The 24,859-nt window shown below is 42.6% G+C and overlaps 1 protein-coding gene and 1 pseudogene across 1 annotated transcript; both read left to right on the forward strand.

Moving 5' to 3' along the window:
- The first annotated feature begins 4,686 nt into the window (after nt 1-4,686).
- On the forward strand, nt 4,687-6,379 carry LOC117623005 (trans-resveratrol di-O-methyltransferase-like). The gene is made up of 3 exons (XM_034353840.1): nt 4,687-4,959; nt 5,017-5,557; nt 6,072-6,379. The coding sequence occupies exons 1-3, from the start codon at nt 4,687-4,689 to the stop codon at nt 6,377-6,379; spliced, it is 1,122 nt and encodes a 373-aa protein (XP_034209731.1).
- Nucleotides 6,380-10,815: 4,436 nt separating this feature from the next.
- On the forward strand, nt 10,816-24,185 carry LOC117621705 (annotated as a pseudogene).
- Nucleotides 24,186-24,859: the final 674 nt, after the last annotated feature.

The raw sequence follows: 24,859 nt of genomic DNA on the forward strand, positions 1-24,859 counted from the left end.
TCTTGTTTCCATTTCCTTTATGTTAATCAGGAGGTTGTGATATCTCAAAACCGTTTGTCGTCTCTATTTTTAGCCGAAGGTATATTATTATTTTTTTTGTCGCATCAAACCTTTTTCTTAAATTTTATTGCTGACTTTACTTCTTATTTGGTTTGCATATAACTCTCAAAGAGAGAGAAGGTTCTCCAAGCAAAGATACGGAAAGTCCAAGTTATGGGTGTCCACAAATTGACTACGAGCTAAGGAATGAGGTATGAGATTGGAAGTACTGGAACCATAGTCTTACTTGGAGAGAGGGTTGTTCTTACAACTCTTGCTTTTGATCTTAATGTAAACCATCCATATAAATCGCTGGTTGAGGCAATAAAGAAATTCAAAGTAGCTCAAAATGCCCTTGTTCAAGTTGCATGGAATTTTGTTAATGAAGGGTATGGTTCTCTTAGTTCATATATCTTGCTTGTTCTTCTTGGTATTTCTTCAGTTTCTTCTTGAACTTGGAATGTGGCATGCAGACTTACTATATATTTATCTTGATTTGGAAATTGTTGATGCCATCACTGTCATATGATATTTTGCAATACAATTTAAGCTTTAGTTCAATAAATTTTTATACAGGTTATGCATTGTAGTTTTGAACAAACTACATTGCAGTTTTGGTAATTACAATTGGATTTTTATTCTTTCTTTGGCCTTCAACCTCACCAATTTGAAGAGTTGAGGCTACCCATATGAGGAATTAGGTGGGCAAGAGAAGAGTAGAACTACCCAAGAGAAAGAGAACTCAAAATATTGGACTTTTGGAAACTGCATTGCAGTTTTCATTTAATTACAATTGGATTTTTGCTCTTTCCTTGGCCTTCAACCTCACAAATTTGAAGAGTAGAGGCTACCCAGATGAGGAATTGGGTGGGCAAGAGAATAGTAGAACTACCTAAGAGCAAGGGAACTCAAAATTGGACTTTTGGAAACTGGAAACTGCATTGCAGTTTTCATTTAATTACAGTTATTTTTGTAGCTGTTTTCGTTTTTTTTTTTTTTTTATAAAAACATATTTGATATCTACATTGTATTTTTGTTGCAATTTCTGTTTTTATTTGCAGTTTTTGTGTGAATAAGTGTTGAAATGATTTTTTTTTTTTTTTAAGGTGAATAAAGGGCAACGTAGTTGGTCCCCTACAGATGGTGGTAGGCTGACGACAGGCATTGGCGGCCAACGGTGGTGGTGGCAAGTGGCCGGCGGTGATGGCTGGTGGCGGGATTCAGGCGGTGGTGGCCGGCGGCGGGATTCCTGCGGTAGTGGTCGGTGGTGGGATTCCGGCGGTGGTGGCCTACGGTGGGATTCCAACAAAGATGGTTGGCTAGATATGGACATGTGGCATAGTATGCTTCCCTTAGAAGGAGTGGCATTGTGTGTAATTTTTGATTTTTTTTAATGATATTTTTATAAAACTAGGTACTATATTTGATCTTTGGCATTATGCTAATTAGATTAAATTTTATTCTTATCTTCCAAATTAGTAAACTATGTTGTGTTTTAAACTAAAGCTCCCTAAATATAATATCCTATAATTACGATATTATCCCTATTAATTAATTGGCCTAATAAATTGGTTCAATTAATTAATTTAAGGAATATTCTTCTACTTTTCCACGTGATGTGCTATAGTTGAAGACGAAAGTATTTGCTCCCACAAAAAGCTAATTGAAAAAATAAAAATAAAAGAAGAATAGCTAGCTGTTTGGATCCCACATGCCTCATATGCCAGTTTTGCTTGTTTTTAGTGTGTTTGGCATGCACAAGCTACTTGCATTCATTTATATCACAGTGATATGTTAACGTGTTTAATTCTGAATATATATTTTAAGAACCACTTTTTACCAAAAAACCGATTACATGATTCTGCAGTCTTGTCTGAATCTATATGTTTGGATGACTTTCTTTTCTGGACGAAACATCGTTTGGCTGCCCTTGTGAATGCTACGTGAGTGGACTGCAGAGGGCCCGTCTTCAAATCTAACTAATTACGTGCAGCTTCATGAACCAGTAATAGCCACCATCTCTTTCTTCATTCTCTTCTCTAGTCCTGCCTGCCTTCCCTTCCCATCCCATCAATCGAATCTCTGGTCAAGAAAAGAGCAACCCCATCATTCATGTCCTCATGCATCATATATGCATGATGGACCCTATCTTACAATTATCATACTTAACTTCTTTTTCTTTCTGGATTTCAAATTATGAAAAAACACAGATGGCAGCTGCTGACAGAGATTTGAAGATAGGCTCTCCGCAGTCTACTCACGTACCATTCACAAGGGATTAGATGAGATTTGCTTGGCCCTTCTTTTGGTCCCCTGCAATTAACATTGGAGTCTTTTAATTATGATCTTCCATATCAGTTATTAGGTATCATCATTGCATATATATTACAATAATCTTAGTGGTACAACAGCGACCCCCGTAAGTTATTGGCAGGATCCGAATTCATAAAATCTTCATACATCATCTACCAAATAACCTATCACTCTCATTCCATATTAGGAAAGTGTGTGCATGAAACAGTACAGTCACGTATGTACTTAGAATTTAGAGGCATTCAGATTATAGTTTCTACATACACAATCACTGGTTGACCTATTAAGGTGCAAGGAGGTGCAGTTGCATCTCCCCTCAAGGGAAAAGCCATTGTAGGTGCTAAATATTGCACCTTTGCTTAGCCTAAGAGACGTAGTCTAGGTGTTCGACGAAAAGCCTAAACAGAGTCTGTGTTGCTTTGCTGTATTGCATTGCGCTGCTGCGCGCAGCATGTTTGTTTTATATTAAAAAAAAAAAAAAAGAATCCTGGCCAAAACGACGCCGTTTTGGACCAAGATATTTTAAATAAATAAATAAAATAAAGAGGAAATCTGGACTGCCATTTTCTGGGCTTTAACCTATTTCTATCTAGGGCCTGCATATAAAAGGACAAAAGGCTTTTAACTCTAGGGCTTTTAAGAACAAGGCTTTCTTTTTCTTCTACAACAATTGTAGATTATTTGTAATGCTATTCTTTTTCTATGACTTATGAATGATATTGGTATTGTCTAAATTATAAGGATCTTTGATTGTCAATTTTTTTATATAAAGCTTTTAGCCTTTCAAAATTGCACATTTGCTTAAAAATTCCTAGGTGTACACAATAAGAATAATATGTAAAGAAATCAACTTAGATATATTTAAAAATCACGCACATAAGCCAAAATAAACATGTATATATAGGGTCAGAATTAAGAGATACTTTTTGACACAAACTATAACCCACTTGATTAGCCGTTAGATGAAACCATTTTGAACGATAGTTATGTTACAAATGTTCAGTATTTGTCCCATATTGAAAATTTAAGAGACCTTGCATGGGTTTATGAAGAGTTAGGCTACTTCGTTTATTGTCAATTAATTTTGGAGTAGAATCTCAAACTTTAGCCTACCCCACTGCCCGTCCTTCATCCTTTTGGATGACTATCTGTTCTTAAACTTTAAAACTGAATCTCTGGATAATTATGACTTGAAAACTTAATAGTACTATTGGATTATTATATATATATGGCTTTGCGTATTCCTCAATTCAGACTTCAGAGTGCAACAACCACATGTTTTGAGTATTTCTCCACTATCTCTGTCATTAAGCCAACAAACTGTTAACTATTAGATTTGGATCAATTGTAAGAGTTCTTTTGGTTCCTCAATTTCTAGAAATTTCTATAATTTGATGCTTCATAGAAAATGAAGGTTATTTGATTGAAAAGTGATGATATATATTTAAAATGAATGAAAAGGGTTAGAAGAGAACTTAGATTAATATCTCTGAATATTTGAGTTCTTCCTGCTTCCAAATTTGGGAAAGAAGATGGATAGAGGAGAGAATATAATTATTATTGAAGGAGGAAAACATATTATATATAATATTACATATACATAATAATTAGATGAAACTTCACTTTGTCAATTTCTCTCTCCCACTTCAAAGTTCAATCAACAGTAACTTCCTTCTACGCATGCATAGCATATTAGCATATACGTACGGCCCCTTCTAGTATTATTTACTCAAGGATTAATTGTAGCAATGGTGCTTGGAATTATACCCGTAATTACATTTTGGTTACTCAATTTTAAAAATAGCTACAGAGGTCCCCAATTATGTATGGTGTTGAATTACTAGTCCCTTTCGTCAAGTCTGTCTATTTTTTCGTTAAATCCATGGTTAAACTTGGAAATTCATTCTAAATATTTATAAAAATGAAATAACCAAAAAAAAAAAAGGGTTATTTGTAGCAATGGTCCCTCAACTATACTCGGAGTTACGTTTTGGTCACTCAACTCCAAAAATAGTTACAAAGAGGTCACTCAATTAGGTGTTGTGTTGTACCATTAGTCCTTACCGTCAAGTCTCTCTAATGGTAGGGACTAATGGTGCAACACAACACCTAATTGAGTGACCTCTGTAACTATTTTTGGAGTTGAGTGACCAAAATGTAACTCCGAGTATAATTGAGGGACCATTGCTACAAATAACCTTTTACTTAAATAATTGGGATGTGGATTGTGTCGGGTCGGCAACGACTATATAAGCAGATCCCCAGTATAGAAGACTTAAAATAAGAGCCATCGGTGTTCTTGAGCTACACATATAAACATACACACTTAGATAAATGAGTTTGAATAATGATAAAGTTCGTGCTACTAGCCATGAGCTTCTTCAAGCTCAAGCTCATGTGTGGAATCATATCTTTCAGTTCATAAACTCCATGTCATTAAAGTGTGAAGTTCAATTAGGCATCCCAGATGTGATTCACAACCATGGCCAACCCACATCCCTTTCCAATCTCATTTCCAGCCTAAATGTCCACCCTTCGAAAGCTCATTTCATCGCACGCCTCATGCGAATACTCGTCCACTCCAATTTCTTTGCACAAGACCAGCAAGTTCAGCTAGCACTTCTTCCAAATAATAATAACAATAATGAGAATATTGTTCATCAGGATCTTGATGATGAAGCGGAGGAAAAAGCTGTTGTGGTGTATAGCCTAACACCAGCTTCCAGGCTTCTCCTCAAGGAAGGTCCATTAAGCACCAGACAATTTTTACTTATGAATCTTGATCCAGTACTGATAGATCCATTTCATCTGATGGGCACTTGGTGCCAGATGAACAATAATGGAAATCATGATCAACCAGCTTCCCCATTTGAGATGGCACATGGAAGGTCTTTTTGGGGTTTGGCTGCTCAGCAACCAAAGCTTGGTAGCTTGTTTAATGACGCAATGGAGGCTGACTCTCAGCTGCTAGCAAGGGCAGTGGTTGAAGAGTGTGAAGGAGTTTTTGAGGGTTTGAATTCCTTGGTTGATGTTGGAGGTGGCACAGAAACCATGGCCAAGAACATTGCCAAGGCCTTCCCCAACATTAATTGCACTGTCTTTGACCAACCACATGTTATTGCAAACTTGCAAGGGACTGACAATTTGGATTTTGTTGGAGGAGACATGTTCGAGAAGATACCCCCAGCAAATGCAATTTTCCTCAAGGGAATTATAAAACTCAATTATTTCTCTCATTTTTATTATTCCTTAATTTCCTAATTAATTATTACCTTCTTGTTAGTAAATATATATCTCACCCTTGCCTTTGCAGAATTTTCTAAACTTGTCCTTGTTTTGCTTGGCTTTCAATTCGAGTTGTGTATTTAAGGAATTTTTATGGAGTTTAATAATAAAACGAAAAATGAAAAAACAATCTTGTTGAAGAATGTAAAGTAACACATTGGAAACTTAGACAAAATGTATAACATTGCCCTTTTATATAAACCTCACACCAACTTGGACTATGTTGGTGGTTAATTTGGGGGGAATACTTATGTTTTTAGTGGTCCGCAGGTCTGTCCCTCTGAAATTTTAATAAACCTTACTATTCATAAATGAATTATTAACAATGACATATCAATCGATGCACTAATTCTATGCCCGATGTGGTTGTGAGTATAAATTCAAGGCTTACTTTAAAGTAATTAACCATTAATTAATGCATGGCATCAATGATCAGTGGATTCTGCATGATTGGAGTGATGACGAAAGCGTGAAGATATTAAAGAAGAGTAGAGAAGCAATTCGGAGCAAAAAAGGAGGAAAGGTTATCATCCTGGACATAAATGTGTCTGCAGATAATAAGAAGATGGATAAGAAATCAATTGAAACTCAGCTCATGTGGGATATGTTGATGATGGTCCACCTCAATGGCAAAGAGCGTAATGAAGCAGAGTGGGAAAAGCTCTTTTGGACTGCTGGATTCTCTCACTATAAGATTACACATACATTGGGCCTCAGGTCTCTTATTGAAGTTTACCCCTGAAAAAAAGCATCACTCTTTTAATTGCATGTTAAGTGCATGCGAATTTCATGAAATAAACCCTAAATCTATTTTACCTCTTTTGGTGTGTATATGCATATATTATCTAAGTTTGGATGATTCCTTCTTCTTTGTAATCTTTAAATTTCATAATTTAGCTCTTAAGAAATAAAAATGGTGCGCAGTACCTCTCAGTCAAATGGTGTCTATTAATGACATGAAATAATACTTTGATGCCCCAAAAAGAAAAAGAAAAAGGAGAAGCCCAAATGTATGATGAACCAATATGATGAACTCCTTTCTTTCCTTGACTCAACTCAAAACCATTTCCCTGTAGAAACTCACAAGTACTATGCATAACTCTTTTAAAACTAACCAGTCAAGCTACTTTTCCAAAGGCATTTCTTTCCTGCAACCATACCCTATCCAAGGCGTATGTTGCAAAACAACACCGTCCATACATCAAAACTATGCTCACGAAGCACCAGTTCAAGAATCTTACATACATATATATATACCAATATATTTACCTCACACCATCATCATGTACCAAGGGAAGACAATCCAATCCGGGGATCGCTTGACTAGACCACATGAAGGAATCCTCAATAACCATGTGGCTAGGGACGTCGTCCACCCAGGGGACTGAGCTAACCAGCACGCACAGCAGAATCCTCAATACTCGTGCGCCTGTGACAAGTCATACACGTGCAAACTACCTAACTATCCATTTCCATGTATCCAAAATCAGTAACCAAGGAAGCCCACATGCCGGAAAATCCAACGGCGCGTGTGGGTGTAGTGACCAGGGAATGTACATATGATGGTGAAGTTCGTAACCCTTATATAAATATTATAAAAATAATATTCCCTTTCTTAATTCAATTTTTTCCAAATATCTATTCATTGTATAAAAAATAAACTCTCAAGCATATATTCCATCAAGACCCAAAAATATTTCAAATCAAAATCAAAATTTGTTTACACATAGTTTCTATAAAATAATAAATATCACAATTAAAATAATAGACTTAAACAACCCGCTATCACCCAATCCATATGCTTTAATCATAATCATAGTAATATTAAATAATAACCCTTAAAGATCCCATATCCTCATTAACCCAAATTAAATCAATAATCAATCAAAACTTATTTGTATAAGAAATTCCATATTAGAAGAACGAGGTACACTTAAACACAACGTCCACTTATTTACTAATAATCATAGCCGAGACCCATGACTCACCTTCACAACTCATCCATTCCATAACTTCAATTATCAAACTAATATCCAAGAATTTCATAAAATACTATTAAACAATCGTATAATCCCAACATAATCAACAAAACTCAAATAACAGTCAAAACTCGTTAATAAGGTTATTCTAGTACTCCTCGAATGGTGAAATTACCTCGGAAGACTCACAGTCAACCGAGAGGTTAAACTGCCCAAACTTGGTCAACCGGGTCCGCAGGGCCCACGACCTCCGATTTTCGATCCGAAAATTCCTACAAGTTCAACAAGATTTAATATACATGTCCTACAAGTTTGGTCCCAATCGAACGGTCGGATCGCTCGCGATCGCACGATTGGACGGTTATCGTTTAACGCAAACTTTAAGTCATTGAATCAGAGCATCCGGTACTCCAATTTACGATCTGCGAATTCCTACACGATCCTAGAGATACCTAGATCAACATATATGAAAATGGAGTCGATCCAACATTCCAAACCTATCAAACCCAGATAACGCCCAATATGTGATATCCGATCAACAGGCAAACGATAAACAAATTCAAATCCGAGCATACCGTCGTGCTCTGGACGACATGGGGATCATACCCAAACAATGCCCACGCGCCGCCACACCCCCAGGTAGCGAACAAGTGCCCAGAAAAATCCCGGCGATTGGAAAATCTCCAAACCACAAGTCAAGACCTATACCAACATGATCAAAATAATGAATGGCAAAACTTTTGTTCTTTGACCATGGCAAAAAAGTGGCAAGGGTTAGCCTGTATTACAAGCCGAAATCGGCCAAAACTTGAAGCGATAAATTCAGCTTCAAAACGCAAAAATTGATCCTAAACAACCCAACCATCAGCTAGAACACATTGAGATGATGAAAAAGAATACCTAGATCAAAGAAATTGGTGGCCGGAATTGCCCAAAGGAACTCCAAGAAGTTTTGAGAAAAACCGGCCTATTTTATGTGTTTTCTGGCGGCAGCGGCTGTTGATCATGTCGGGGGACGGTCGGGACAGAGAGAGGAGGTGGTGACGGTTCTTTTCGTACCAGTGCCACCCAAATTAGTGGCCGGATGAAGCGGTGAGAGCCTAAAATTTCAGACCGGTTGTAGCTGGTCGCGAATTAGGGGGGGTCTGGTTCGCATGCGAGAGAGAGAGGGAGAGAGAGAAGAAAAAATCTGGGTTTTTAAAAATTGAACTTCGAAATATTTACGATTATGCCATTGGGCTTACGTAGCTCGTTACTTCTTCGTTACAACTCCAATTTGAGCCCACTACGTGTCTACGGACTCATCTCGACGCGATCTACACAATAGTAGCATTCATTTCCCCAAAATTCATCCGGATTAAAAAGTGAGCAAAATAATCCTATCCCGAGGGCAAAACTGTAATTTCATAATTTATTAAATTAATTAAATTAAACGAATACTTAAATTTGGGTCGGGATGTTACAACGAAAGTCCACTTTTAATTTTTTTTCGGGGTATTACAATCATTGTAGATTTAGTTGATATATTCTAATGTTATTTGGAATTAATTATTTTTCTTATTGTAACTAAAGAATTAATGATCCGTTATGATACCACTTGTTAAATGTCACACCCCGGACCGGCTCCGCCGTAGCACGATATTGTCCGCTTTGGGCCTGGCTACGTTCTCACCAGCCAGCACGGTTTTGTTTCTGGGAGCTCACGAAGCAACTTCCCAGGGTGGTCACCCATCTTGGGATTGCTCCAGCCTCCTACTCGCTTAACTTCGGAGTTCCTACGAACCCGAAGCCAGTGAGCTCCCAAAAGGCCTCCCGCTATGAGGATGCGAGGTGTGCCATATAAGGCACATCACCCCCTCTCCGTTTGGTCGATGTGGGATCTCACAATCCACCCCCTTAAGGGATCCGACGTCCTCGTCGGCACACTCGCACCCCACGGCAGAGTGGCTCTGATACCAAACTGTCACACCCCGGACCGGCTCCGCCGTAGCACGATATTGTCCGCTTTGGGCCTGGCTACATTCTCACCAGCACGCACGGTTTTGTTTCTGGGAGCTCACGAAGCAACTTCCCAGGGTGGTCACCTATCCTGGGATTGCTCCAGCCTCCAACTCGCTTAACTTCGGAGTTCCTACGAACCCGAAGCCAGTGAGCTCCTAAAAGGCCTCCCGCTATGAGGATGCGAGGTGTGCCATATAAGGCACATCACCCCCTCTCCGTTTGGTCAATGTGGGATCTCACATTAAAGAACTAGCTCTCTACTCTAAACTTACTACACATATAGTGCTTAGTGCAATGAATACATATTAAGTGCAATCAAACAGTAACATGACAAGAAAAAAATTTCAAACATAGAGGACACAGTTTCTCGTTCACTATATAAAAATCATAAGCGTTCGCTAGAAGTAGATTGGTTCAAGTTCGGGTATGGCAGTACCATCCCCTTCTCCTCTCCCCATCACCGCCCCTATACTAGGTAATGTTTTTTGGGGAATCCCCTTCCCCATCCCCTTTGGGGATTACAGCTCAAACCCGCCCCGAATCCTCAGTTATTTATTAAAAAAATATTTATCAAATATTAGACCACTTAAATTTCATCTTAAATTATCATTCAACTCAATTACATTCAATTAAATTATAAAATTGAACTCAACAACCCAAAATAATCTCAATTCAAATTGACAAAACTAGATAAATATTATATTATATCATAAATATCATACATGGCTATATTATATTAATTAAAAATAAATATATTACTTATCGGGCTGGTATGTAGATGTGGATAACAATATCATTCTTTGCGTTCTACTGCTGGCAAAGTCCTTTTTTGTTTTTTTTGGTTCTTTCCAAGCGACAAGTCCTTACTCTTTTTGAAGTTATAGATAAATGAAGTTTCCAAAATTGAAACCCTAATTAACAAAAACATAAGAAAGAAAAAATGATAAACTAATCTGGAAATTATGTGATTGGTTAGCTAGGAGCTTGGTGTTTACATCACAAATGAAAACCTGATAAGCATCAATTAAACCTGACCGACTTTATACCCTAAACCAAACATTCGATGCATCTTCCAATGCCCTAGAGTAAACTATAAAGCATTACAGAGCACAATCAAGCAGCGGCTAATTCTGTCAGAAAGACTAGCTTATTTCCTTGGGGAGGAAACAAAGATCTAAGAACTGAGTCAAGAAGAATAATGAAAAGAAAGGTAGAAGAAAAATTAGATGGAGAAAAGCACAGCATGTGCAGTCATGGAGTGCACTGGCTGAGAGGGAAGTTGATTGGAAAAGGAAGCTATGGTTCTGTTTTTCTTACTACTCCCAAGAAACCAACAAAGGATGAGCATAGCCGTATGCTCAATTTGCCATAAATAATGGTGGTGAAATCAGCAAAGGTCTCTGCTTCTAAGTCCATTAAACATGAGTCAGACGTTCTCTTTGAGATCAAGGGTTGCCCTTGTTTGTGCAAATATTTTCACGGGAGAATATTCGCTTCTAGATCCTTCAACCTTCGATCTTCCTTCTCTCTTCCTTGTTTCCTATAAAAAAGATTGGAGTAAATAAACCACATCCGGGGGGTGTTGGCAAAAGGCCCTCCGATGCCTAAGTTAGTTCGAGTGTTTGTAGGAAAACAATAGCTAAGCAAAGGGTACGGAGTTGTATGTAGGGTGTAAATCGGGTGGCCGGAGCCGTGTGGAGAAAATATGGAGAGTGGAGAGGGAGAGAGAGCTTCGGGTATTTTTCTCGAGTATAAGGAGTAGGTTTAGATGTACCTTGAATGATGAATGAGTCATCTATTTATAGGAGCCTCGGGGCTAGGGTTTTGTAGGGATCGAGTCGGACTTGATAATATCCAAATTAAATATATTATCTCTTTAAGAAGATAATATCTGAATTAAATGATATTATCTTCTCTTTATCAGGATAATATCTTAATTAATGATACTATCTCTTTAAATAAAGATAATACCATATTAATTAAGATATTTATCCCAATTAATTAATAGCCAGATGAACTGGTTTAATTAATTAATTTAAGAGATAATCTTCTTTTCCACGTGGCGTGCCTTGATTGGAGACGAAAATGTATGCCCTCAGCTTCTGCATGGCGCTTGTGTGGCATGTAGGAGATGAAATAATTTTTTTTCGGGCTCTCCAACTGTGTCTGGGCTTTATGATGTGAGTTGGACTCCTTCGTAGATCAGATTCTCAATTTTTGTAGGCTTCTGACTGTAGTTGGAGTTGGATTCCTAGTAGGAATGAGCTTGTGATTCCTTCCTGACCCGGGTTGTCCAACCAGTATAAATACAGGGCTTCTTTTCACTCTTTCTCACATCGCGAACTTAACTTCTCTACTTTCTAGCTTGAGAAAGATCTTGGAGAATTTTGTACTGCTTGTCGAGGAAAGGAGTTGCCGTACATCCCAAAGTAAGTCGAGCACGTAAATTTTTTCTTCACCTTCCCTTTTTCGCGGCAAAGACCAGCTGGGTGGGACTAGGCTGGTTGTCTTCGTGACTGGCGGCCAAAGACGATTGGAGCAGCGGTGGCCACTGGTGGCTGCCGAGCGACAATCAGGAGGAAGTTAGTGGACTGCCCCATGCTGAGAATGTCGAGAGATGGAAGCAGGATGGTCCGAACCTTGATGATTTGCCTGCTGCACAAAAGGAGTGCTCTGCTGAACCCCCCTCAAATAGGAAGGTTGATGTCAAGTCTTCAAGAACTCAAGCTACTTCTTCATGGGCGAGGAATGTGTCTCCATTGAGTAAGAAACCAAAGCTCCCTTCTGCTGAGAAGACCCAAGTTGGAGCTATTCCCACGTCATCTGCCCGGGTCAAACATCTTGTTGGTGCAGATAGCAAGAAGATTGGTGGTATGCGCAACCTTAGGGATGTTCCCCTTAAGCCTCTTACTGACGAGTTTGGAGATCATGATGTTCTCCGCGAAATAGTTCTTGTGCGATCTAGCTCACCAGTTGAGAAGCAAAGAGGTGCATATGCTCATCTCCGAAGAGTGGAAGCCGATCTGGGCGGTTTGCTCATTTATCCAACCATCATGTTTCAGCTTTTGAGTCACGAGCAGTCAAGCATGGACTGGATTCGTCATCATTGACTCCTTTGGAGGTGAGGATGGCGGTGGCCAAGAAGGCGAGAGAGTCATCTGCCCGGGCGAAAGTTTTTTCTGCAACATTAGCGGCTGATTCCAAGGTGGACAACTCCAGCCCTGTAGGGGATGCAGGTGTGTCTGATATGCTAAAGACGAACTTCCTATCAAGTCCATCCACTTATGCTAAGTTGTTGATAAAATCCGTCAGGCTGGCGATCTTGGTACTTTCTCAAGTCTTTCCTTGGAAAAACAAAGGGAAGCAACATTTCATCTCCTTCAAAAAGGAGGTGACGGCATACGTGGCGAATCAGGCAGGTAGAGCTGTTGATAGTGTGGCTGATTAGGCCAATGCTGAAGAGTCTGCAGATCAGGGATCTCCTGCTGACATCTCAAAGTAGATGAAGACTCCTTTATTTCTTTTCAGCTTTTGTAGTCTGCTCTTTGTTTAGAATAATTGGTCTTGCTTGACCATCTTCTTTTTGTTGAACTTGGCCGGTTGGTCATTTTATTATGAAAATTTCAGTTATTTTTTCAACTTCAATTTGCATGTTATCCTGTGAACTGCTTGAGTCGCTGGCTAGTGTCTTGGTTGTGCCTTTCCCTTAGGATTTGGGCAAAAGCCAGGGTCCCCCTTGAGGGACTCCGGGCTTGTTCTGCATGTTCCAGAAAAAAGCTTAAGACGCTTCTGGTCGTTGCCCTGCGTCTCCCTTAGGACGTTGCTTATGGACAACTGTATGACTATCCTGCCTAGGGAAAGGATAGGAACCTGGATACCCCCCTTAGGAAATTCCTAGCGCACCCTACAGCCCTCTTAGGATGCTGCTTTGTGGGCTGCGTCTCCCTAAGGACGCTTCTGGTCGTCGCCCTACGTCTCCCTTAGTATGCTTTTTATGGACAACTTATTTGACTATCCTGCCCCTCTTAGGAAACGGATAGGAACCTGGATATTTCTCGCAGGAAGCATGGTGACCCCCTTTTAAGAAATTCCTGCGCACCCTGCGTCTCCCTTAAGACTCTGCTTTGCAAGCTGCGTCTCCCGAAGGACGCTTCTGGTCGTCGCCCTGCGTCTCCCTTATGACACTTTTTATGGGCAACTATTTGGCTATCCTGCCTCCCTTAGAAAACGGATAGGAACCTGGATACTTCCCTTAGGAAATTCCTGGCGTACCCTGCGTCTCCCTTAGGACGCTTCTTTGCGGGTTGCGTCTTCTGAATGACGCTTTTGGTCGTCGTCCTGTGTCTCCCTTAGGACGCTTTTTATGGGCAAATTGTTTGACTATCCTGCCCCCCTTAGGAAACGGATAGGAACCTGGATACCTCCCTTAGGAAATTCCTGGCGCACCCTGCATCTCCCTTAGGACGCTTCTTTGCGGGCTGCGTCTCCCTAAGGACTCTTCTAGTTGTCGCCTTGCGTCTCCTGAAGGACGCTGCTTATGGGCAACTGTCTTTTGTTGTGGCATATTCTGGATTTTGCAGTAGTTGCTTCTCTTCTTCAGAAATGTGCAGTACTCGATCATTTGCTAGGGACTGAGCAGGTAGGAGGAAGCATCATGGATAGTATCTTTGGAGGTGGTAGGCATTCCATTGTCGCGGAATCTCCTTCCCTTCCATGGTGTCAAGTGTATAGCTTCCTCTGCCCCCGGACCGGCTAATTATGTAAGGGCCTTCCCAATTGGGTTTCATCTGTTTAGATCCTTGTCTTTGTGCAGCGATGAAGGCCTTTCTTAGCACAAGGTTGCCTGGTTGAAACTGTCTGATCTTGGCTTTTTTGTCGTAGTAAGACTTCAACCGCTGTTGATAGGAGGTGACTCGGACAATGGCCTTCTCGCGCTCGCCTTCAAGTAAGTCAAGGTTGAGTCTCATCTGCTCGGAGTTATGCTCAATACTGCCCACTTCGATGCCTATAGAGGGGACAGTGATGTGAGGAGGAATGATCGCTTCAGTTCCATAGGCGAGGGAAAACGGGGTTTCTCCAGTTGATCTTCGTTTGGTGGTGCGATAAGCCCATAGTACGCCAGGGAGCTCATCTACCCATTTTCCTTCGGCGCCTTCTAATCTCTTCTTTAGACAGTCCAATATTATTTTATTGGATGCCTCGGCCTGGCCGCTGCCTTGAGGATATCTCGGGGTAGATAGATGCTGCTTGATGCCATACTTTTTGAAGAAGGCAGTGATCTGCTTGCCGATGAATTGTGAGCCATTGTCGGTAACTAGTGATTGTGGGCAGCCAAACCGGCAGATAATGTTTCTCCAGATAAATCGTTCCACATCATCTTCTTTAGTAGAGGATAGAGCTTCGGCCTCGATCCATTTAGTAAAGTAATCAGTGGCGACGATCATCATTTCTTTCTTGGCAGGTGCCGTTGGCATGGGGCCTACTAAGTCGATGGCCCATTGCATGAAAGGCCACGGACTGTTCTGCGGATGGTAGATTTCGGCAGGCAGATTAGGAACTGGTTTGTACCGTTGGCAGCGATCACATCTTTTGACATATTCGGTGGAGTCGTGGCGCATAGTAGGCCAGAAATAGCCTACGTTTAGAGCCTTCTGGGCGAGTGACCTGCCCCCAGAGTGGTTGCCACACTCGCCGTCATGAATTTTGCAGAGGACCTCAAGTGTTTGAGGGTACTTTATGCAAGTGAGATGAGGGCCGGAGTATGATCTGCGAATGAGCTTGTCGCCTTGCATGTAATATCTCGAGCTTTCTGTTGGACCTTCCTAGCTTCGGACTTATCCATTGGCAGATTTCCATTTACTAAGTAGTCGATGATGGGGTCTTGCCAGCTGGGGTCTTCATCGATCTGCATTGAGTCGATTGGCTCTATTTCTTCGATGCTTGGTCGATCAAGGTGTTCGACTGGGATGGAGCGTCTGAACTGGGTGTCCAGCGCTGATCCTAGGCTTGCCAACGCATCTGCATGAGTGTTCTCTGCCCGTGGAACTTGTTGGATGGTGAAAGTAGGAAATTCTTTCAAAAGTCCTTGGACTTTGTCGAGGTACTGGATCATTCTTGGATGCTTTGCCATGTACTCGCCTGAGGCTTGATTCGTGATTAACTGGGAGTCTGAATAGATGGCTAATCTCTTGATCGTCAGTTCTTTTGCTAGGCGCAGTCCTGCGAGCAATGCCTCATATTCTGCCTCATTGTTTGAAGCAGAAAAGCCTAGTGTGATGGCTTGTTCCAACAAGGTTCCGTCTGGGGTGATTATGACGACGCCTGCCCCTGCTCCTTTGTGATTTGATGCTCCGTCTACATGCAATTGCCACATGTCGTTAGGTAGGTTTGAATCGGTGGGGGAAGTGTCGTCTGCTTTTTCCTTGCTTTTTGTGACCATCTTCTCTTCTTCGGCTGTCGGAGTAAACTCTACAACAAAATCTGCTAAAGCTTGGGCTTTTATAGCAGTCTTCGGCCGGTAGAGGAGGTCGTATTGACTGAGTTCGATAGCCCATTTCATGAGTCGCTGAGAAGCGTCGGGGCTGTGGAGGATCGATCTCAAAGGAAATTCTGTCATGACAATTATCCGGTGTGCTTGGTAGTAGGGCCTTAGTTTTCTCGCGGAAACTACAAGCGAAAAAATGAGCTTCTCCATTTTTGGATAGCGAGTCTCTGCATCAAGGAGAGCTTTTGAAGTGTAGAATACCGGATGTTGTGCCCCCAGCTCTTCTCGGATGAGAGCTGAGCTGACAGCTGAGTCGGACACCGCCAGGTAGATGTACAAGTCTTCGCCTGGTATCGGTTTTGAGAGTAAGGGAGGTGAAGTGAGGTAGGTTTTCAAGTTTTGAAAAGCTACTTCGCACTCATCATCCCACTTGTCCCTGTGTCCTTTCTTCAAGGCTTTAAAAAATGGCCTGCACTTGTCGGTAGATCTTGAGAGGAATCGGTTGAGAGCTGCCGCCCTACCCGTTAGACTTTGTATCTCCTTTGTTGTGGCAGGTGACTTCATGTTGAGTATAGCCTTGATTTGATTTGGATGTGCCTCAATTCCTCTTTGGGTGACTAAGTATCCTAGGAATCGGCCGGACGAGACTCCAAACGTGCATTTGCTCGGGTTCAACTTCATGTTGTATTTTCGGAGTAGGCTGAATGCCTCGGCAAGGTTCTTGATGTGGTCTGCTCGCTCGGGAGCTTTGACTAGCATGTCGTCTACGTAGACCTCCATAGTCTTGCCGATTTGCTCCTTGAAAATTTTGTTCACCAGCCTTTGGTAGGTTGCTCCGGCGTTCTTTAGCCCAAAGGGCATGACTTTGTAGCAGTATGTACCTCTTTCGATGATGAAAGAGGTTTTAGCCTTGTCATCTTCATGCATCATGATTTGGTTGTAGCCGGAGTAGGCGTCCATGAAGCTTAGCAGTTGGTTGTCGGAAGTTGAATCGACGAGCTGATCAATTCTAGGCAGTGGAAAGTTATCTTTAGGGCATGCCTTGTTGAGGTCGGTGTAGTCGACGCACCCTCTCCACAGACCTTTATCTTTCTTTGCCACTAGAACAACGTTCGCCAGCCATTCTGCGTAGGAGACTTCTTGAATGAAACCAGCAGCTAGAAGCTTATCGATCTCGGCTTCAATGATAGCAACCCGCTCGGGGGCGAAGTTGCGTCTCTTCTGCGCTACAGGTTTGATGGCTGGGTTGACGTGTAAGCGATGGCAGATGATCTGGGGATCGATGCCAGGCATGTCGGATGGCGACCATGCAAATACGTCTTTGTTGTTCCGGAGGAAGGCTGCAAGCTCTATCTTTTCCTCATGGCTTAGGCGCGAGCCGATCCGCGCTTTTCTCTCTGGCTTGTCAGGATCAAGGGGTACTAGCTCGACGTCCTCTTCGGGCTTCCATCCTTCTTCAGGAGAGGCCTCCGGACGGATTCCCTCGACTTGGTCCTGATTCTTTGATTGCTATTGGGGAGTAGCTATTCCCTTTTCTTTCTGGTCTGCTCGGCCGTAAGAAACGGGATCTGCTTTCTCCTCTGCTTGTTCTACTCCCTTTAGATCTGCCTGATTCACAGGGAGGAACTGTGTTTGCTTGCCTTTCTTCAGCCCTTGAGCTGAGCATTTCCTCGCCATTGTCTGATCGCTGTTGATCTAGCTGATACCGCCCCCCGGGAACTGGGTAACGAATCTTCTGATGTGTGGCGGAGGTGATGGCATTGATCTTGCCGATCCATGGTCGGCCTAGAATGCCATTGTAGGGTGATACTTCATCAATGACCATGAACGTTTGCGAGCTGATTACAGGTGGAGAGTAGACGTCGAGATCTATCGTGCCCACGGTAACTGTTGTTGCGCCATTGAAACCAGTCAGCGACTTGGCTGATTTATTGATCTTTGCCTCTAAGCCCATCTGTTGGATGACTGCCAATTGTAGGATGTTGGCTGCACTGCCCTCATCTGCATGGACTCAGTCGACCATGGCCTGAGCGATTTGAATGCTGATGACAAGGGCGTCATTGTGTGGTAGATCAAGGCCGATTAAGTCTTTCTTTTGAAAGCCGATCACGGGATCGTCTTCTGCCAGTGAGAGGCTAGTTGAGACTTGGGAGATCATAGTAGCCTGTTTGATCTTCCTCTTCTTTTCTTTGTTGGTCAGTCCAGACTCCTCGGAGTCGGCTAGGATTGTGTTAATCCTTATGACCTTCTGGGGTGGCTCCTTGGCGGTATCGCGGTCTTCTATCTGCTGGATGGCCTGCTTCGCGATGAACTCCGTGCAATGACCTTCTCTCACGAGTTCTTCGAGATGCGCTTTCCAAGCAAAGCAATTATTCTTATTGTGCCCATGTGTCGCATGGAAGGCACAATATTTTCTGGTATCCCTCTTGTCCGGATCTCCTTTCAAGGGTGAATGTCTTTTTACCCAAGGTTTGTCCTTCACTTGGGCCAAAATTTGGTGTATGGGAATAGAGAACTTGGTGTAGTTCTCTTTCGTCGTGGCCTCTCTTTGTGGACGTGGCCTGCCTTTGTCTTTGTCCCTGCTGCCAAGCCTATCGCCTCTTTGTTCTGCCTGCTTGGCCTGTCGATCTTCCTGCTCAGTGGACTTCTTCGCGGCGATTCGATCGTCATCCCAGAGTGCGTAGCGTTCTGCGGTCGCGAAGACCTCTGCCAGAGTCTGGCTGGGAGTGATAGTCAGCTCGCGGTATAAGTCATGTTCTGCTGGAAGACCTTTCTTGAATGCGGAGGATGCGATTTGGTCATCGCACCCTACGATGTTGGCCTTCTCTGCTTTGAACCTCTTGATGTAATCTCGAAGGGATTCCTCGGGCTTCTTGCGCAGGTTGAACAGATGGTCGGGGTTCTTCTTGATCGTCCGATAAGAAGTGTATTCTTTAGTGAAGATGTAAGTAAGCTCCTTGAAGCTATTGATCGACCAGGATGGCAGGGTATGGAACCAATCCTGAGCTGCTCCTCGCAAAGTCATTGCAAACACCTTGCACATTAACGCGTCTTCAGCTTTGTAGAGGATCATAAGGCTCTTGAAATGCTTCAGATGACTTTCGGGGTCGGAATCGCCTTTGAAGCATGTAAAAGAGGGCGTTGAGAATCGTTTCGGAGGGGCAGCCTGCTCAATTTTGACTGTGAAAGGTGAGGAGTTTGCTCGGTCTACCTCAATGCGTAGTGCATCTTCGAAATTTCCGCCAATCTTTAAGTCTCGAAGTCGGTTATTCACAAGCTTCTCAACGTCTTCTACACGCATGGCTAGTCGGTCACGTTGATGATCTTCGCGATTTAGACGATGCTGATTGACTTCCTCATTGGCTTGCGAGGGTCGACCTTCTCGGTTGCGCTGTCTAGGCGGAGTGTTGGTGGACTGCACTTGTGAGGGATTTCCAGTAGTTTGGTGACGAGAATTGGTTCTTCGAGAGCGAGTAGCAGAGCGCCTTTCTTCACGGTCCTCATTGTGATGATTGTCGAGTTGACCTCCCTGGGGGCCTATCCTTTCGCGAATGTTTCTCTGCGAGCGAGCAGCAGAGCGCCTTTCTTCTCGATCCTCGTCTCGATGGCCGTCAAGTTGACCTCCCTGGGAGCCTAGCCTTTCATGAACGTCTTCCTGCTGGCCCAGGCGAGCGTGGATGTCAGGTCTTGGGCCTAGTCTGTCGCGTACGTTGGTCCTTAAATTCAATCTGGAAGGAAAACTTCGTCTGCTTTGAGTGTGGCTTGCGGATGCTTGCGACATGTCCGCGAGCTGATCTCGTTGTTGCGCATTTCCTTGTCCGTTTACTCCTGCTCGACCTGCTTGGTTCCCGTCGAACTGCCTATCGGCGCGTTCGTGTGTCCTTCTCTCTTCGCCCTGTTGTCCAAGGCCAAGGTTTTGAGCCAAGTTTATTTGGTTGAGGAGCTGCCTCATCAAATTGTTTTGGTCTTCCATTCTCTGAGTTAGCTGGTCAACTCTCAGATTAAGGTCTACTTGACTTCGTGGATCGGGAGGAGAGAAATGTGTGGAGCCCAATTGCACACGGGCTAGGGTTTCATTGGATGTGTATGTGGGAGTATGCGTCAAGCGTGGAGGCAATGGAGGGAATGGTTGAAGTTGCTCCAAGATTGGGCCAAAGTCGGCGGTGGTAGTGAGCCCAACTAGATGTGAGGTTCCACCATGCTCAACGGTGGTGCTATGAAGGTGGCTAGGTCCGGCCATGGGGCCTTGAGATGGTACGACGGTGGCGGAGGCCGGTGTGGTGGTCCTCACTGCGAGTCCGGCAGGTGGCACAGTGGTTCCAGTCACACGGGGTGGCTGCTAAGGGTTCATGGCGGCGAGAGGTGGTGGAGCCGCCATGTCGATCGTGGGATCGTGGGAGGAGTAGCTTTGGGCTGTCACAGATTGAGCCATAGCGGCGGTTTTGCTCCTCGTGCGCTTGCTTCCAACCATGGTTGTTTGGAAGGCTTCGGTGGATTGGAAAATAGGAGGAACGGATTCCTTTAGCACGCGTTGAGTATAACTCGTGCTCTCAATGAAAGCACCAAATGTTTGTGCAAATAATCTCACGGGAGAATATTCGCTTCTGGATCCTTCAACCTTCGATCTTCCTTCTCTCTCTTCCTCGATTCCTGTAAAAAAGATTGGAGTAAATAGACCACACCCGGGGGGGTGTTGGCCAAAGGCCCTCCGATGCCTAAGTTAGTTCGAGTGTTTGTAGGAAAACAATAGCTAAGCAAAGGGTACGGAGTTGTATGTAGGGTGTAAATCGGGTGGCCGGAGACGTGTGTGGTGGCCGGAGCCGTGTGGAGAAAATATGGAGAGTGGAGAGGGAGAAAGAGCTTCGGGTATTTTTCTCGGGTATAAGGAGTAGATTTAGATGTACCTTGAATGATGAATGAGATCGTCTATTTATAGGAGCCTCGGAGCTAGGGTTTTGTAGGGATCGAGTCGGACTTGATAATATCCGAATTAAATATATTATCTCTTTAAGAAGATAATATCTGAATTAAATGATATTATCTTCTCTTTATCAGGATAATATCTTAATTAATGATATTATCTCTTTAAATAAAGATAATATCATATTAATTAAGATATTTATCCCAATTAATTAATTAGCTAGATAAACTGGTTTAATTAATTAATTTAAGAGATAATCTTTTTTTTCCACGTGGCGTGCCCTAATTGGAGACGAAAATATATGCTCCCACAACCCTTTCGTTATCGAGCTTTTGGGTGAAGAGACCACGGCAACAGACAAGGGTGACATGGTCTACAACTTCTTGTTAGAATTTGCTTCCGGAGGAACGCTAGATGGTCTCATACATAAATCCAAAGGTCATAAATTTCCCAAATATGATGTTAGAAGATACACAGGGTCAATTCTTGAAGGGATTCAACACATTCACAAGTGTGACTATGTTCACTGCGATATGTTAGAAGATACACAAGGTCAATTCTTGAAGGGATTCAACACATTCACAAGTGTGACTATGTTCACTGCGATTTGAAGCCGGACAACATTTTGCTTGTGCCTACCACAACAATTAGTTCTGGTGGTCCTAGTTTTGTAGCCAAGATTGCAGATTTCGGACTCACCAAGAAAACCAAGGTGAATTACAGTCGATGAAGAGGCACGCCTAGGTATCTATCCCCAGAGGCTTTTATTAATACCAAACAAGATCAGTCCTCTGATATTTGGTCTCTAGGTTGTATTGTGTTTGAGATGCTAACCGGCAAGTCTCCCTGGGATTTGAAGCCTGGTTACAATCCAAACAATCTCCCTGACGTGTTGATGTTTGATCATCTACATACTTGCAAAATTCTGACCGGAATCTCAGATATGGCTAGGGATTTTCTCAAGAGTTGCCTTTCCATGAAGAGCAGGGGAAGATTAACAGCGGAAAGTCCCTTGTCTCATCCATTTGTAGTGCAGCCACAACCATCAAAAGAGGGTCATACCAAGGTGAAGCTGGTTAACTCCTTTTTGGGCTATGCATCTAGTGTATGTTGCTTCAAAACCGAACTCAGATTACCAAGCAAACTCTGCCATTGTTCAATGAAAGCATCCTTCCCTGCTGGATTTCGGTATTCCAGCTTGGTTGTTTGTTGTTGTATTCCTTTTTTGTTTGTAATGTAAATGAATTAAAATTAATCATGTCAATAAGTACAAAAGTGTACAAAGTTATTCAAGTTTTTGTCGAAATATCTGTGTGCTTTTAATGGTCCTAATATAGTAATATTACAGCAACTGGGGCAAGCTGTCTATTATGCCTTTAAAATAGCTTCATTTCCATTTCATTATAAATTTCCCTGTGCAAATAATATTTTTCTAACTAGCTTAATGCCACTGATTTTCTGGTGGCTTTCGGTGTGCTGGTTTACTGAAATGGAAATCCATTTTTCTGTTTGGGTTTAGAGTAACTCTTGAGCAGTCTCTTTGATCCTGGTTTTTCCAGTTTTGTGCAGTCTCCCTTTGACTGATGGGTGCTTCCCTTAATTTAGTTTGTTGGTTCTGAATAAACCAACTTTTTGTTAGTACGTAGTCTATGAGACAGGTTAGAAAGATGATATTTTGGAAGAATAATTGGATGAAGGATATGATGTGTGGAGGGACTGATGATAGTTTAGAACATAAATGGATATCTACAATGATTTGACTGGTGATATTGCAATAGAAAATGGTAGTGAGTTTTCTATTTGGTGTGGTTACTGTGGGAGCGATTTTCATCCCACGAGAATATTCGTCTAAGATTCTGTCTTCCTCTTCGTCGTCTCTCTCTCTACAAAATAAATCCGAATAAGGGGACTACACTAGGGGGATGTTGGCCAAAGGCCCTCCGATGCCTAAGTTAGTTCAATCGATTCGTAGAGAAACAATAACTAAAAAGGATACGAAAATGTATGTATGGTGTGAACCGGGCGGCCGGAGCCGTGTGTGGTGGCCGGAGCGTTGTGTGTGTGTGTGTGTGAGAGAGAGAGAGAGAGAGAGAGAGAGAGAGAGAGAGAGAGGAGGCGAATAGGAGGGAATTTCTGCAGTATTTTGTGAGCTTAGAATGGCTTACCTTATGCCTTGCATAGCCACGTATTTATAGAGCCTCGTAGGGTTAGAGTTTGGGGAAAAATAATCCTTGTTGGGAAATGAATTATTTTTCTGATTTTAGGAGATTTAAATTAATTAGGGATTTAATGGGAATCAAATCCCTAATTCAAGGCAATAATCCCCAAATGGAAGGAAATATTTGACCTAGGGTTTTGCTAAAATTTGGTTCCCACAAATGCTCCCAGCTTCTGCATGGGGCGTGGTGGCATGTAGGAGATGTGGATTGATTGTTGGGCTGTCCAACTATGTCCGGGCTTCCTTCTTGGATTTGGGCTCCCAATTGGAGTGGGCTTTTGACTGTTCTTAGAGTTGGGTTCCCAGTAAGAATGGGCTTGTGATTCCTTAACCTAAGATGCCCAACCTGTATAAATGTAGGGCTTCTCTTCACTCTTCTTCACATCGCAAACTTAACTTCTCTACTTTCTAGCTTGAGAGAGATCTTGGAGAATTGTATTGCTTGTCGAAGAGAGGAGTTGCCGTGCATCCTAAGGTAAGTCGAGCACGTATATTTTTTCTTCGTCTTCTCTTTTTGGCGATGAGGACCAGCTGGGTGGGACCAGGCTGGTTGTTGTCGTGAGAGATGGAAGAAGAATGGTTCAGACTCTGATGATTTGCCAGCTGGACAAGAGGAGTGTTCTGCTGGACCTCCCCCCCTTTTCAAAAAGGAAGGCTGATGTTAAGTCTTCAAGAAATGAAGTTGCGACTTCGTGGGCAAAGAATGTGTCTCCGTTGAGGAAGAAGCCAAGGATCCCTTTTGCTGAGAAGACTCAAGTAGGAGATGTTCCCTGTTATCAGCTAGGGTTAAACATCTCGTTGGTGCAAATAGCAAGAAGATTGGAGGTCTGCGCAATATTTGGGACGTTCCACTCAAACCTCCTACAGACAAGCTTAGAGACCGTGATCTACTCCGTGAAGTGGTTCGCTCACGAACCTGTTCTCCTGTTGAGAGGCAAAGAGTGATAGGACCCGCCCTTGAATTTCCCCCCAAACCAGGGTGAATTCCGTCTTAGTTCCGACATCACCCCGATGCCGGGCACACTTACTAAGAAACCGAGACTCTCTACCAAAATTTTGGTAGTGTCCTCCCTGCATAAAAATACAAAATAATCCCAACCAGCAGCATGCTTTAAAGCGAATAAATAGTTTACAACAAAATGGCCTCCGGCCTCACAAATCAAACCCTAACAGAGGCGATAACAGAGCATGTCTAAGAACTTCAATTTCAACAAAACAGAGTTCCAAGGGAATAACATGAAGAAAGAGTCCTACGAAGGCTCAAGGCTCAGAAGCGCACGATCCGGCTCTGCTGCGGAGCTCAGTCAGCTACTGGCTGGGGGGGCTCAAAACAGAAAATTGTGAGTGGACAAAAATAAATTCAGTTCAGTGTAACCCAACGTAATATAACCCCACCGTTTAGAAAACCATGCAAGAAATCCCATGCATCTCAAAACCATCATACTCAGGTATATATATATATAAATATATATATATATATATCAAAACAAATCGATACCAGATGCCAAGTCCGAAATCCATAAAAAACACTTTACAAACTCACATCCAAAACTTATAAATCCCACAACTAAACTTTCGAAAGCGTACCCATTGGCACGACCGGCAAGGAAGTATCCTCA

The sequence above is a fragment of the Prunus dulcis genome, chromosome 3 (genome assembly GCF_902201215.1).
Source record: "Prunus dulcis chromosome 3, ALMONDv2, whole genome shotgun sequence".
NCBI classification, from domain to species: Eukaryota; Viridiplantae; Streptophyta; class Magnoliopsida; order Rosales; family Rosaceae; genus Prunus; species Prunus dulcis.

Excerpts from the sequence above, each read along its gene's own strand:
- LOC117623005 (XM_034353840.1), top strand. The coding sequence starts at position 4,687 with ATGAGTTTGAATAATGATAAAGTTCGTGCTACTAGCCATGAGCTTCTT. Across the intron at positions 4,960-5,016 it reads TCTTTGCACAAGACCAGCAA|GATCTTGATGATGAAGCGGA; the intron begins GTTCAGCTAGCA and ends ATTGTTCATCAG. Across the intron at positions 5,558-6,071 it reads AGCAAATGCAATTTTCCTCA|AGTGGATTCTGCATGATTGG; the intron begins AGGGAATTATAA and ends GCATCAATGATC.